Source organism: Anguilla anguilla, chromosome 5 (assembly GCF_013347855.1).
Source record: "Anguilla anguilla isolate fAngAng1 chromosome 5, fAngAng1.pri, whole genome shotgun sequence".
Classification (NCBI taxonomy): Eukaryota; Metazoa; Chordata; class Actinopteri; order Anguilliformes; family Anguillidae; genus Anguilla; species Anguilla anguilla.
The window spans coordinates 33,621,849-33,637,961 of record NC_049205.1 but is presented as its reverse complement, the minus strand read 5'-3'; the positions used below and the strand labels follow the sequence as shown (position 1 = coordinate 33,637,961).

At 37.9% G+C, this 16,113-nt stretch overlaps 1 protein-coding gene across 2 annotated transcripts in view; it reads left to right on the top strand.

Annotated features, from left to right (window-relative positions):
- Positions 1 to 902: 902 nt before the first annotated feature.
- The window catches only part of LOC118228050 (TOX high mobility group box family member 3-like), a 60,974-nt gene continuing 45,763 nt past the window's right edge, over positions 903 to 16,113 (top strand). For both annotated transcript variants that reach the window (XM_035419260.1, XM_035419262.1), the window contains exon 1: positions 903 to 1,004. In XM_035419260.1, coding sequence (XP_035275151.1) covers positions 903 to 1,004 — 102 coding nt within the window. The remainder of the gene's footprint in view (positions 1,005 to 16,113) is intronic.

The following is a 16,113-nucleotide window of genomic DNA, read 5'->3' as shown; positions in this document are numbered from 1 at the left end:
ACAGCGACTTCTGTTTTGCAGCTGGAGTAGCCGAACGTCAACTGTAATGTTATGCACAGAGAACAAGAAAAAGCTCTCTTGTTCCAGAGAAACGGCACCTGATTGGATGGGAGTGGCGAACGGTACTGGGGGAGTGGTTCCTGTTTTTCACTTGTTCACTTATTCATTATGTGGCGGAGCAGAGCCAGAAACGGAACTGAGTACTCCAGTACTCCAAAACTACAAGCCGTGACCGTTGGGTGGAAGACTTTCTGTTGCATTGTGTTTTGTTTCGTTTTTTTATTTTTCAAAAATGAAAAAGAAAACCTCTTTGCCCTCCTCATTTGGCAAGGAAGGTGAATGATTTTTTCTTTTTAGCTACGAGCACAACGACCACAAACTTACCTAAACAAGGGGAAAAGACGCGAGTCTGGAGAGGGCGTATTATTGGTGACGGACCCTCCTTCATCCTACGCGAGCTGGACTTTATTTTTTTTGTCCGCCCCTGTATCGTCTGACTGAGGAGGTAGTGGAAAGCTTCGCTGTGCCGGTCGCGTGGCGTCTTTGTGTACAGCAGCTGCCCCTAAATGCATGGGCAAACATTGTGGCTTGGCACAGATATAGCTGCCCTCGAGGAAAATCTTCAACACCCAGCAACCTGTATTATAGCTTTGAACTAGCTGGCTAGCTAACAATTACCAGTCAACTACTAGAACTGAAAGAGGATTATCAACGATACACAGTTTACCCCTTCTACATCTCGCTTGTTTTTGTTTCACTCTAGACCGTCCCGACTCAACTTGCTGCTTTCTCCAACTATCTCAACGCGCGGATTTTAAAACACACACATATAACACGGGAGTGGGACCCCCGGAACGCTTTAAAATTGAGTTCGGTTGAGCAGCTTGCAATTCCAAAACATCATGGATGTACGGTTTTACCCTTCTGCCGGTGGGAATCCTATTCCTGGTGACCCATCTAACCTGGATTTTCCCCATTGTTTGGGTTACTACAACTACAATAAGGTGAAGTGTTAGTGTTCTATTTATTTATTTTTTGTGTTAGTTTTCTTTCTCGTCAAATCGTGTGAAATTGAGTTACAGTAACAATTAGTTGGACACGTAGGCAGGCTGGTTGGTGGGGATCATGATCTTATAGCGGTCAGAAACTATTGTCATGTAACATTTTGATGCGACTCAGCGATGTCTGCCTCGAGATCATAGCTACAATGTTTCTCACAAGCGAAAGTAGTTTACATAGTAAACTTTAACGTGCTTTCAAACCAATGGGCTTCCGCCAATTGCAAGTGCGGCTCAGTAATAGTAGACTAATATATGTTTATTGAGACGAAGTACTCAAACTCGTTAAATAATAATACATGAAGTCAATTTGTGATCTTGCTTTTGCGCCAGTGCAATTGCAGGACGTACTGCTTCATAATTTTATATGTGCCATAATTACTTTTATATGTGCCATTATCTGTATTGTCTATTTTACCCGCTATTGACCTCTTTTTAAGATGAGTCTTGAATAAAGTTGAAATGAAAAAAAAAAAAAAAAAAAATCACTTTGTTAGGAAGTGTGAATGTAGGATTAAGTGTATCTTCGAACAGACCACTGTTGGAGTCATAAACAATAACTAAGTAAAACAATGCACATGGTTTAACTACTAAATGATTATGTAGAATAGATTCGGTGTCGATAGTTCATGTAATTAATGGACGCGAACTGTCAACTGACACGATGTAGAGACTGAAAAAGCGCTTGTGTTTTGGAAAATAACTGCTGAGCTCAGGCAATATGGAATTTAGTTGAAATAATCGCACTAATTTTCCAATTAATCTTAGTTTCCACGGTGAAGTGCCTTCTTGATTCAGCTTATTAATGGACCATTCTGTCAGTGTTCACTTTTAGCATGACAGTGACAGATTGATTTTTTTAAAAGAGGTATTTTAAATTAATATTGGTCTGATAATGTTTGGATAAAGATACAGTCTGAAAACGAGATTTGTCGTTCATGCCCTTATCTTTGGATCTTACTAGGGTGCATATGTGTATTTGTTATGGAAAATCCAATGTATTGAAGCTACATATTTCCAATGTGTTGAAATTTAATTGTCTAATAGAAACCGAAATACCCCAATTCCAGATGCTTCCCTGTCAAGCTCATATAGCCTGTATTATTTCCTTTTTGTGTTGTTGCGAAATCTAGATTTTCAGGCACTGTTTGTGTACAGCTGTAGTAGTGTTTCACATACCAGTCCATTCTCCTTGTCTATAGTGCCATATTGGTGAATGTTGATGGATAGTGAATAAACTATATTAACAGAAGCATTCTGTACTGGAACCATCATTTAGTGAAGTACATTTGAACTTGAGGTTTCACTACATGAAACAAATAGGTCTGCATAACCAATTCAAAATGTTACACAGTGAGTCATAGTAAAGACAAATCTCTTTCTGCATCTATGGTAATTTATTCTAACATCTGTGATGGAGCAGGAATACAAGATCCAGAAATGGAGTCTTGTTCCTTGTCTTAACTGATATCCCATACATCTTTCCAACAGTCTTAGCAACCTGACAACTGGAGCATAATGTGTATTTTATCAGCAAAAGAAATCTGATGAAGTGAGTTAAGCACATTGAGAGCTTGGCACTTCAGTGAATAAGTGAAACTAGGCTTTCTGTTTTGTTCCAGCATCTTTATGGTTGTCAGGCAACAGGCTTTAGCCCACTAATTCTGATTAAAGGTACTGGTACAAATAGAGGAACAGCTGCTGCTCACTTTTTGGCCTGCTATGAATTGGTTTTCTGGCAGCAATTCTGCTGTTGGACATAATTGAAGAACAGTGGTGTACAGGGTTTGGCCATCATATCTGGATTATTACTGGATGCTCATGCAGTCTGCCTTCTGTACAAACACATCTAATCAACTGCCTGAACATCAGTCACCATTGACAATATGTGCATGTGAAAAGTATGTGTAGGTTTCAAGGATGTGAAAAATTCTGATTACAAGACCACCAAAAACATGTAGTGAAATTCATGCCCTTATGGTTAAACATGTAGTCCTGTCGGAAGTGAACAGGAATATAGGCCTAATTAGTCTTCATTCCAATCAATAGGACTCTGTCTTGATAGTAAACAGGACCAACCAGCAGCATATTTATTTATTTGTTTATAATTATTTTTAATTTTTGGGGAGAAAAACTTTGGACAGTGACTAGATATAGCCTATAGGCTGCAAAGGCTGTTGTTGGAGAAGCTTGAACTAATACAGTGTAAAAAGAACATGTCAAACAATATTTTAATGGGTCATGTTGTTTGCAGTCCTCAGGTGCTTTGTCTGAACTTTAGCTGAGCATTTCATACATGTTTGTGCATGTCAGATACAGGCCTGTAGATACAGTCTAATCATTTTTAGGGCAAGGCTACTTTTGGTAAAGTCAAACTTCTGTAGAGCACCAAGGCTAAATCGGAAGGCTGTAAGGCCAAAACCTAATTTGAAATGAGAGCATCAATGCCAAAAAGCCCATAGAAACATTGGTTCTATCCATGCATTAAAAGTCAGAAAAGAAAGGAACATACAGATTTAACAAAAAAAGTGTTTATTTTTACCATAAAGCGTAAGATTTTGCAGGTACTGGTGAGTAGTCAGATTGTTTAAACAAAAACAATGACAGCCACCTGTAGGTTCTCAGATTTTAGGCGGATGGCTGGATATGTCTTGACATATTTATACTCATGTGTCTGTGCATTTATATATTACATTTATCATACAGAAGAAGCACCAATACCAGCTAGCTAGCCAGTCAGTAGGAATGTTAGCTTGGTAGATTGCTGTCTAGCTAAAGCTTATCGGTAGCAAAATTGATCACTGAAGAAGCGCTAATTCTGTTCTCAGTAAATGGGCCTATTTTTATAACATTACTAAATATAGCAAATGTAGATGGTTAATTATAGCATCTTAAAACTTATTTCATAACAGGTTCAGGAAAGCTTACTTCAAGCATTTATTTTTTTGATGCACTCCTTTTATACCGATCTTACATTGAAGCAATAACCTGAGTAAAACTCGTGTTTGCTATTGCTGTTAATGTGAATGATTGAAAGCATGACATTAAAGTGCGGCAAGAGAAGTTTGCTACCAAGAGTGTCTGGGTGGTGGAATTGCCATGGGAAAATGCTGCTGAACTTCACTTACATGACGTTTAAAAACATTCTAGAGAATTCTTTCCACAAGTGGGTTTCAGGTTTGTTCCTGGTTTTCAAACGGGAGATATCGTTTGTGTTTCTATGAATCAAAACTTTTTGCAAGTATTAGTGCTAAGACTGAGCTTTGATTTAAGCTGTCTGACCTGACTCGTCTGCTGGAATTAACGATTATGTGATTTGACATATTTGATGGCACCCTCTAAAAAGTTTGCGCTGGGGAAATAATAAAATTTTAATGATAACTGAGACTGGAGAAGTTTGATATTCTCTCAAACATCACAGGCCTCTTTAAGCCTGTAGATAATGATCTAGACAAAAAGAACAACGTTAATTTGTAGCCAGTAGTCCACCGTTAAATTTTGAATGAAGTGAAATGGCAGGTGAGACAGGAAACTTAACAGTCTTAACTTCATAGTGCTGAATACGTTAACATCAGCTTGCATTAGCACCCCACCGATGTGAGATTTTCGAAACTGATGCGTATGTCGATTTTAGAGGGGGGATATTCACAAATTGCCGATATGATACAGTGAATTTTTGAGCTGTGAAGAAAGACCTATTTCTGTGTGAATTGTACACCAATATGACTATGCAAAGGCACACAGAAGCTGGTTTCTTAAACAACTGTTAAAGAATGTTTTGTTTTTAACGTTATAGCAACCAATTTTTAATTGAACAGTGTGACCCCTGTGAACCTCTGGCTGTTTCTGCCCGAGGGCCTGCTCACTTTGCTTTCAGGGGACTGCTTGTGACTCCCTTACTCCCTGCTATGTGGAGCTATAGCTAATAGCTTGTTAGCTTGCTATTGGGCACAGGTGTCAAATTGAGCTGATGTAACCGCACTGTTGATGCCCCCTGCATCTCCAGTGACCATCCATTTCCAGTTCCATCAGCATGTAGGCATGTATCAAACGTTTATTCTAAACAATGCTATCACATCAAACAGTTCACATGTGGTTAATTTGCACATTCTCAGCTTTTATTTAAGGGTATTATTATACACTTTGCTTTCACCATTACAGTACCTTTTCTAAATGGTCCCCCAATGTCAGGGCGTCGCAATGTACTCCACAATTTTATATTTGTAATCAAACAGTTCACATGTGGTTAATTTGCACATTCTCAGCTTTTATTTAAGGGTATTATTATACACTTTGCTTTCACCATTACAGCACCTTTTCTAAATGGTCCCCCAATGTCAGGGCGTCGTAATGTTTGGGACAAATGCCATTACAGGTGTTTCTGATTAGTCACTGCTTCATCAGTGGAGGTATAAAAGGCTTTTGATTGCCTTTGGAGACTGCTATTGGCATTTGTCATCATGAGGACCAGTGCTGTGCCAATTAAAAGGAAGGAAACCATTATGAGGCTGAGAAGTAAGAAAAAACAGTCAGAGACTTAAGCTAACCAAAATAAATTATTTGGAACATTATTAAGAAGAAGGAGAGCGCTGGTGAGCTCAGAAATCATAAAGAGCCTGGTAGCCTGGTAAGCCAAGGAATATATATCGGTGTGTGTGTTTGTGTGTGTATTTATTGACACAGCTTTCCACGAAATACACTTCAAATAAGGAGGAGGTTATCTAATCATTTTGCAAAGTAGGAGCTTGAGGGCTAATTAAATCTAGTGAAACTGTATCTACCTTCAGTTTTTTTTAAACCAGAGGTAGGCTAATACTTTTAGCCTGTAGTCCAAGTAAAATAGGAACCAAAGTTGCAAGGAATATGACAAAGAAGGAGTTGGGCTTAGGTGTTTGGGTAAAGTAAAAATATTGTGGCAAGAAGGTTATTCCCTGCAAGAAATTGCAAAGAAGCTTAAGATTTCACACTGAGAAGGGTCTAGCTGATGGGCAGTAGGGCTGTCAAAAAATATTCTAAGTTCGAAAAGTATTTGAAAATCTTTTTTTTTTTAAGTTCAAACCTAAATTTGAACATTCGAATATTAGTTTTGGATCCCGCGTTTTGTATTTAACATGAATATACAGGCTTTAATTTCATGCGGCGAATCCTGTTCATGCACGCAAAGTTCATTTCCTGTGCTAACGTTACTTCCTCTGTCAACAAAAAACGTTCTGTCCTGGATCCAGTGCAGGTGGATCGTCTGGTTTTCCTTGCCAATAACCTCTGGTGATACTTTCAGCTCCATGGACACCGGACGTTACTGGTCAGCTAGCCTTGCGAGTCAGTCTCTTTTTTCACTTCATTCAACAGGTCTGGTCAGCTAACAATTTAGGCTAAATAATGTACCCATGGCAGGCTATGTTTCCTTTCTGTTCTGAAGATTTTGATAAAATTGGATGATGAAAGAAGTTAAACAAACTAAACAGAGTAAGTAATTTATGTTGTTTTAGGCTACAGGTATTAGCCGTTTGAATATTTTTTTGTGTTAAGAAATAAACAGGGATTTCCTATAAATAATCATTTCCCTATTATTGTGATTAATAAATGCCGAGTTGTGGCAAATTACATCCACGAGAAAGTGCTTTATTCATTCGCGCATTATATAGAAACTGCAGGGGGCTCATTTATAAAAACGAACTTGGTGTGCATACGCGAAGTGAAGACCTGACGTAGAGCCACAACTGTTTCCACGGTCAAATCGAGTCATGTTGAAATTTTATAAATCACTACTTTGACGTGATTTTCTACGTACGTGCCACAAAGTTGATCTAAAATACGTTTTATAAATTAGGCCCCAGATGTAACCTAGTATGAAAGTTCACAGATGTCCTCTATTCTACTGTCTGCTTGTGGAAAATAACGCGCAGGCCAGTTTAGAGGGAGCGTCATGTGCATATTGCGCCCGACAATAAGCAGCTTATTTTTGTGAATTATAGGCTAATTATATTTGAATATATTCAAACTCTAACTAATTACAAAAGCTAATATTCAAACTCAATTTCATGGCACTTTTGACAGCCTGGGGCAGTAGTGTTAATAGGAGAAGGCCAGGAAGAACCCATTGCCCACTCATTTCCCTTATCGTACTTCCTGTTACCGTCTGACCAAGACCGGGTCATCACATCTGCCACATACAGTCCTTTATTACTGATACACATATAGTACATAAATTCTAATATTGGCTGATATATATCGGTCAGGCTGTAGCCTGCATATTACCAAGGACGATGAACTGCTAAAATCTAGTGGAACTGTGCTGAGACATTGGTGGAAAGTACCGAAGAGATTTAAAAGGTACAAGTTGTTGCTGGTATGACCACAGTCAATATTAAGTATTAAATTGGCTGAATGGTTTTCAGGTGGACATTTTTTACTGGACTTTACTAAAGATGTTTAATATATGCTACGTTTGAACACAAATGCAGCAGCAGGGCTCTTTGAGCTAATGACTGATTTATAGTTTGCGTGGAGAATTGTATTAAATATATTGGCCATAGCCGATTAAAAACAATGTAGGTGGCAAGGCAGAGCTGGCTGTTAAGGAATTGGGCTTTGAAACATTAACATCGCTGGTTAAATACCAAAGCTGTTCATTGATATTGTACCCTTGAGCAAAGCACATATCACAGTATTTGCTGGATTAAATGACTCCCTTATGTAGAAGACTTTTAGAATTTTATGATGTAATTAGGGAAAGAAATTGTGAATTTGGACTACCATGTCAAGTTGAGTGATAAATTGCTATCCTATTTTAGCGAAATTAATTTGGTGCCAGTGCCATGCCTTGGAAAACAATCAGAATACACAATAAAATATGAAACTATAAAAACACCACATGAAGACAACACTAATTTAATTCTAATTGTACAACCTCGTGGCTTTAGGAATTAATGAGTCCCCATATCTCCTTACACCTATTTTGTGCTTCAGGAGCCACTGCCCCTCCCCCATCAACTTTTATTACATTTATTGGCATGTATTTATTATGCTTATAATGGAAACAAACATCAACAAAGCAGAAAATAGTTTTTCCCTCCTAGTACCATTATATGAAAGTAATAATTGTGAACTTACACAAAGCAAATCAATCCATAAAAATCAAGGTTCCATACTATGAAATGTGTACTTCTGTGCTTATCATTGATGAACAAAATGTGGTGGGGTTACAGTTTACAATTGTGTTGTACAAGCACACCAACCATTACATTCATTCAGTTCAAATGTTTACAGAATACAGGGTGTTCTGTAAACATACTGTAGAGGAAAACATGTCTCTTATAATGGCTAATGTGATACCTACCAGCTTTATGTACTAGCTGTATAAAATACCGGGACTACCCTGGTGTAAATATTGAGAATACATGTGACAAATGTTGCTGAAATGTCAGAAAATTGCTTATGATTATGGGCTTGTATTGTTTCCTGTGCATAGGTCATAACATCACTAAATTCTGTATGCATTCTTTTCCATTCGAACCAGTTGCATTTAAAATGTGGGATAGTGAGATTTCTGGTTGGAAAGGATAATAATTCCTAATGTCACCCATGAGTTGAGTTATCCTCTCCTTTTACCTCTAGTCCTCTAGTTATCCTATCCTCTCCTTGTTGACACCACAGTGATGTAAGTCACTGATGGTTTATGCTGGCTTTTTTTAAGTTGCTGTCACATTCTGTAACGGAAAGTGCATATTCTTTTGGAATTAGAGTTCTTTATTTTAGTGATGCTTGTACCATTCAGGTGTTATGTGCAATATTGCATATGGGTACTCATAGTAGTAGCAGTAATTAACACCAGATGATACTAGGCTGATGAGTTTCATCAACGCTGGTGTTAACATATTTTTAGATTTGTGAATGTGATTTATTTCTGTGTCTTGCTAATTAGAGTGATGTTTTCACAGAGAGCATTCCTTTTTCCAAAACCACTGAAAAATAGTGCAAATAGGATAAATCAATAGTTACATCCATGCCTCTTTATAAAACTGTTTGATCACACTACCAATTTGACTAGTATCATGCTTGTCATGAATTCAATAACACATAACTTTCTGATTTACATTTTGTGATGTCCAGTTTGAAATGGTAATTTTAATTTTCAAGGGTATAGTCTATCTCTGCTATTTTATTGATCACATTGGGATTTCAGAAGATTACAGTATGGATTACATATTATGTAGCACAAATCTTGCATTGCTAAAATAGTATGTCCTAAATGATTCCCAAATGATTATGAACCTACTGATCTTGAAAAATTAAGCATGTATATTTAACAGTTTGGCAGTTCATTTACTTAAGTGAAGCTCTGCAAAACTAGCACAAAAACTTGTGCATGACAGGTTTGGCGTTTCTTGCCTATCTCGGTATGTAAAACAAAGCAACCTGGAAACAAAGAAGTTGCTGAATGGTGCCCACCGCCTCCCACCCCCCGAAAGGCTCCTGCCTCAGGACACTCTTCAGGGCAGGAATTAAGAGTTTGAATAACTTCCTCAACATTGTGTGTAACTCTAGTGTGCACAGCTTGCGCTGTTTCATTGCAAAGCATCTCACACATTCAGAACATTCTCCACATGACTTTCAGAAGGGGTTAGATGAGATGTCGCGCATGCAGGCCCAGTTCTTTTTAAAGCCTGATTTATGTAATTTAGTTCCTTCATTTATGTCGTAAATTTGTAGAAAGCCGCTGCCTGGTGAAACTCTGCACACTCGGCTGCCATACGACACTTCACAGATCTCTTCATTAGTGCTCGGAAATTGGGAACTTGGTTTTCAGGATTCAGTAAGGAGAACTTAGGATTCTTTCCAACCACCAAGTCTGGGGAAAGGAAAAGGCCTCTGCTTTGCACTCTACAAATTCTGTGTGCTACCAAGATGAAGCTAACGTTTACCCAGGCTACTTCAGAAATCTCCATGGTCAGCTAGCTAAGTAATTAAGTAATTAAGTATTTAAGCTGGCTAGCTTCCTTTAAAATTATATCTTTTTTAATTGTATCCAACTATTTCGCCTGCTTGCTGGCTACCCATTTGTTTGCATTGTAAATAGCCAACCTTTAATTCTATACTGTAGCCGGGAGCAAATGGGTGTCATTTGAAATAAATTTATGTGCGCCTACTCCATGGAACGATAAGGTACTCTGTACTATGTTTTTACACAGCTGGGCCACTGAGTATTAAATGGAACTTCCACTGATTTTATTTGAAACCAAGATATTCAGTTGAATGCAAATATATTGATGCAAATCAATGATCCTGAAAACTACACCCCCGGATACCATGAACTGTCAGTGCCCTTTCAAAAGGAGAGACTTTGGAGCCAGATAGCAATGCCATGGTATTGTATTTAAAACAAATGCCATAGCCTTTTAAAAAGAGAATAGCTGAAAAGTAAGCAATGTTGAAACCAAAACCAAACAAGAACTGTTTTAATTTTCATGTCATGTTTCTTTTTCTCTCCTCAGTGGAGGTTCCTTTAAGGTAAATTCTATTATGGTATACCGCACTGCCTACTATTTTCCAAGTATGGTATGGTAGTAAAAAAATTTGGATACTGCCTAACCCTAGTTCTGAAAACATTGCCTTTCATCTTCAGTTCTATTTGTAGTCCACATAAAAACAGCCCATGTGTAGTTAATAGAATGAAAACGTTTTTGTGTTTTGCCTTTGTACTTGTTTCTGGACTTCCATTAGTTTCCATAAGGCAGAGCTTTCAGTAACTGAGATTGGTTGCTATGGAAGCTGTGAGTGGATTCAAGTAGGACTGAGAGCTTCCATTTCTGCATAAAAAAGGCTCAAAATCCAATGCACAGGAAAACTGCCATTTTTAATGAGAATCTTGGCCAGTCTGAAATGGTGGTTCCATGAAAAGGGGGGTAAAAAAGGATTTGGATGTAGACCAGATGTAAACGTCAGTCCGTTCAGGGTAGTACATGATAGAAATGCTGCTGCCCTGTTATAAATGAGGGCGGTTCATTGCTTCGTCTTCATTTTAATATTTTCAGTCTTGTATGATAGTTGTGTTTCATGTGATGGGAAAAGTAGGCTGGCTCCACAATGTGGGGGGAAAGCTAATCCTGCTCTACAAATCCAAAAGTTTTATTTGCTATTCATTTAAGTGCATTGTATGTGAAATAGGGTGAATGTATGTACTAGCCTTACTGACAAGATTGTCTATGCCGTGCATTTACTCCTGCAAATTGACCCTGCTCCATTTTGTTCTGATCAACAATGTCAATATGCAGTGCCACAGCATGTCCTCATTGTAAAAATAAGGTGGCGCTGAACGCAGGCTGGTACTTATCTTCCACATGAACTTCACTGTAATACGATTGTCCTGTCAGCACTGAAGGAGTATTATTGTTCAGCAGCAGAAGCAGATGTGCTTCAGGGAGCGCGCGAGAGACGGGCGGCCTGTGCAGAATTAAAAGATAATTGTTTTCATCTTATTAGGCTGCAGATGTTAAAGCTGCTTGATATGCAATGCTCTAAAAATGTGTGCCTTAATTGGTCAAGCTTTTTGTATGTGTGTGTGTGTTTTACAGAAACAAGTGTGTGTGTTCCAACTGAAATGTATTTAAAGCAGCTATTCTTTTTCCATTAAACTCATGTGAAGAATTTTGAAGGATTAACTAGGCCGGTCAAACAATGGGGGGTGGGGGTGGGGAGGGAGTACTGTAAACCTGTAGGCACAAACAATTTCCATGATTAGTGCTCCTGAAGACTAGGTATTTCTGCTGTTGGTCCACTAATGAACTCTTAAGAACCATTGGTGCTTTTTGATTATTTAATAAAGCTTTAATAATGAAAATAGATAATAAATCACTTCAAATAGCACCTCTTTCACAAGGGCCTGCTTTTAGTAATATATTTATCGCAGTAATTATGAGAGCAAAATCAGGACAGGATTTTACAAATCATCACCCCATTATCAAATATATAAATATAAAATATGAAACGGTCATAAACCAGGACACACGGCTTTTCCCCAGCATGTTTTTCAGGGTGTCAGTTCTGGAAAGGGGTGATGACTATACCTCTGTGAAGATGTTGTTGACCCTGTTCAGCTTTGGCTGTCACAGAATTTCCAGAATCTCTTGGAATCTCATTGCAATGCTTCTTACAATGCTGGAAATCCTGCTTATCTTTGTAGTATCTATGCTGCTATCTTTTTTACTATGAGTTCAGGGCACTGCTGCTGAGAATTTGTGAAGGCAGAAAATTTGGGCTGATTATAGTACTGTTAGCAGGCTTTCTTGTTTTTCCCTTTCCTTCCTAAAAATAATTTTAATGTATTTATTTTTTATATAATTATATCTTATAGTAGCTTTGCATAGTTTTATATAGCCTAATTTCAGTTAAATAACTTTACATATGCTATTTCCAGTTGATAAAACACAGGTGTATGTTAATTACATTTAAATAAAATATATGGTACAAAAATGAATTAGATCACTGAGCCCTATCTTCTTCCCAAGGACCATGCTATCCAAAAAAATGAATTGAATGGGTGTGTGTAGCCTATGGTGGCTTTCTATGCACATAATGTAAACACTGGGCTGCTGTAGAGTCTTAAACCTCATATTACCATGGCCAGCTAGCTACCAATAGTATACTTATATTCAGTCTTGCCCATTTGTGTAGAATTAGCTTCACATGTCAATCTGTGTAGCTCAATATTTGTTGTTCATGTCAGCTTGCTTGCCTTGCTAGCAAGATAGCAAACTTGACCCAGCCAAGCACTGCTGATTCACAATAGCAAATCAGTCTTTTAATCACTCAGTTTGTCTCTCAATCCACACAATGCTGCAGTGTAGCCAAACAACCTTTCCAATCAGCTTCTGTAATATTAGTGCAGTAGACATAATTCATGCTCAGTTTTTGCCAGTGTGAAGTGCTGTCCAGAACTAATAATGCCGTTTCACACAATCCATTGTGATCCTGAAACCCGTCCATTAGAATCCACCAGAGCAAGTTGTGCTAAGTGGTATGATCAATAAGGACAGGGAAGAGGAGGTAAACCGCCAGCCAACCAAATCATATGGGAACAATCTGTTGCCACCAATCAGATTACAGCGCACCTCTAGAAAAAAAAAAATGTTTTGCAGATGTGCTGTCAGATTGTCTTGAAAAATTGATTCTACTGTTATATAATCTGACATTTCTTTCTAAACCGTTTTGACTTGCAGGTATAGTAAGCCTTCAACCATTATGCTATATACCATTATGTGGATGATATAGGATAGCTCCACAAAAGCAGCTACCAAGATTCAGTTGGGAAGTATGGTATCTGCTACTGATGGGTAGTTCTTATTTAAACTGGCATGCATTTGATTAGCAAAATCAGCAAAAAAATGATTATTATCAAATAAATGTAATCTTCTAACGCTCTGTTTGTAGATAACCGGTCGCACTAACTGGCCACAGTTTCTTCCTTTGTAAATTGGGAGGGGAAGAGGCGGTGCAAATGTCTTGGAATTTTTCCTTATGGATCAAAGATCAATTTAGTCTGGCCCATTGACTTTTGCAGTTGACACGCTCTTAAAATTGAGTGATAGATTTGACTTTTCTCTTTAACATTTTCCAATAAATATACAGTATATTTAACATATACAGTTATGTGCAAAGAAAGTATATCCTCTTTCAATTATATGGTTTTTCATTTTTGGACATAACTTGCTCTCATCTAGTTCTCACCATGTCCAAACAGTATGAATCTAGCTTCATGATGGTCTGGGGCCGTTTTGCATTCGTAGGACCTGCATCAACCATGGATTCCTCTGTATACCAGTGCATTCTAGTGGAGACCATCTGTCCTACAGCTAAAACCTGGCCGAAAGTGGATCATGCAACAGGTCAATGATCTTAAGCACACCTGTAAATCCTCAAATGAATGGCAGAAAAAGAAATGAATTAGGATTAGAATGGCCATTGCCCCTATGAGATGTTTCGTGAGACTTTAAGTGAGTTGTACATAACCTCAATCTTCATCAGATGCAGCAGATTTGTAAGGAGGAGTTAGCCAGGTTTCCTCTGATGCGATGTCATAGACTGATAAACTCATACAGAAAATTATTACTTAATGTTATTGATGCTAAAGGGGGGCACTAAATCTTGGGGTGCACTTACTTTTATACAGAAGACTTCTACATTGTCGGCTTATAGTTGGTGGAATAAATAATGAAAATGAAAATCTGTTATGTGTTATTTGTTATGAGATTAGATCTGTCTACTGTCTGAAGTGAGGGCTCGATCAAGGTTAGTTATGTCCTCTTATGTAAATCCATAGAACTGAAAGAGGGTGTACTGTCTTTTTCACATCAGAGTATACCTAGTGGAAAAAGTGGCAATGTGCCTAGCTAAAGCAGAATTTTGGATGGAACACTAGCAACCAAAATTGGTATTTGCAGCAAAGCACATAATTTCAGTTGCCTAAATTGGCAATTATGGAATATGTTCATAACAATAATCATTTGAAATTTGCTTTTAGTAATGAATATTCTGTCTTCAATCTAGAATTTATGAAATGATTATACACAACCATTACCTTTTAAATGTAATTAAAATGTAATAAAACTTGAAATTAAAGTAATTAGCTATGATTACCAATCTTTTTAGTCTGATCATATTAGGGTAATACTTTCAAAGTGCAAAGTGTGTAATAAATAATATGTAAAAACCTGATTTCATGAATAGCATTGGCACAGTGTAAATACAATTCCTTCTGTCTTCCAGAATTGTAAAATATTTGCTCTGCTGTATAGCTGTGAATATCCGACTGGAGGTAGATCAGAAAAGTCATACAATTTGATACAATGAAAAATTTGGCACAAGCAGTTGTAAACAGAATGCATGATTTTTTTAATATAAATTTTTAAAACCTTTGCCTGCCATTCGGTGTTCGGCAGTCAAGGTATGCATTTTCCCTGCAGAGATTTTTGGCCTCTCCCTGTGGCCTTTCTTATGTCAAAATCCAGAAATAGTCGTCACATTATTCTTCCAAAGAAAAATGATTTGGGATGCTCTCTCAACGGAGAGCACAACCTGTTTTCTGCAGGTGCAAACTACAGCATTCAGTATTATGTTCAGTATGCTGTACCTCCTGTCACACACTTGACAGGAGTGGTCATGTGACGAACACTGGTGTTCCCTTCGTTTTTTTGTTTTTTCTTTTCTTTTTTGACAGCAGTGACATTTTATTGCAAAACCTGCTTGATTGCTTAGACTATGTAAACATGCTGGCTGAAGGAATTTGAAAGTACAGTTCAGGAATTTAATCATTTTTATTAGAAGCATGATTCCTCATCTTTCTACAGACGTTTCTAGGTGAGTTGTTACTCTGTAGTAAGGGTAAAGCGTTGACTGTAATTAACGATGTTCAGCAATGTCAGGGACAGTTCATAGTGGATGTGATTGCTTTGTGTTCTTGCTCCTTTTTTACCTCTAGTGATAAAATGTTACTGCAGGAGCCACCTAGTTGGTTTGTTAGCCAGTCAGGAAGTCAGTGGGTGAGAGTGTGAGTGATGGTGGGTACCATTTACAGAGCTGCGTTCTCTAGTCCAAGTCAAAAGTACACTTTGGAAGTTGTCTAAACATTCCCTGGAATGGACACTCAAAGGCATTGAGCAGTTGGGTTCCCAAGTGGCTCATTTAGAAAAAGCACTCACCACAAGCACAGGCTGAGCCCTACACTCCATCTCATACTCATACAAAAGTGCTCGATACTATCTGTGGCTCAGAGCTCTTTACACAATTAAACTGACAACCAGCTACATCATACTTTCAGAGGTCACGTTAATGCAGCATTCTGTGGTTTACGCAGATGAGTAGGAAATACTGAACGCAGGGAAAAAAACGACACTTCATTCTTTAAATGCAGAAATTGGTCTGACACCTGTGTTGTTTATTGACCATAATATTTGCACAGCTGTTACTAGCATTGTGAAATTCCAAGAGAAAGCACTTCATTTGAGTCCAAAAGGAGATGTCACCCTCTGGCTTGCTTTTTTATGATTATGCGTTTCAT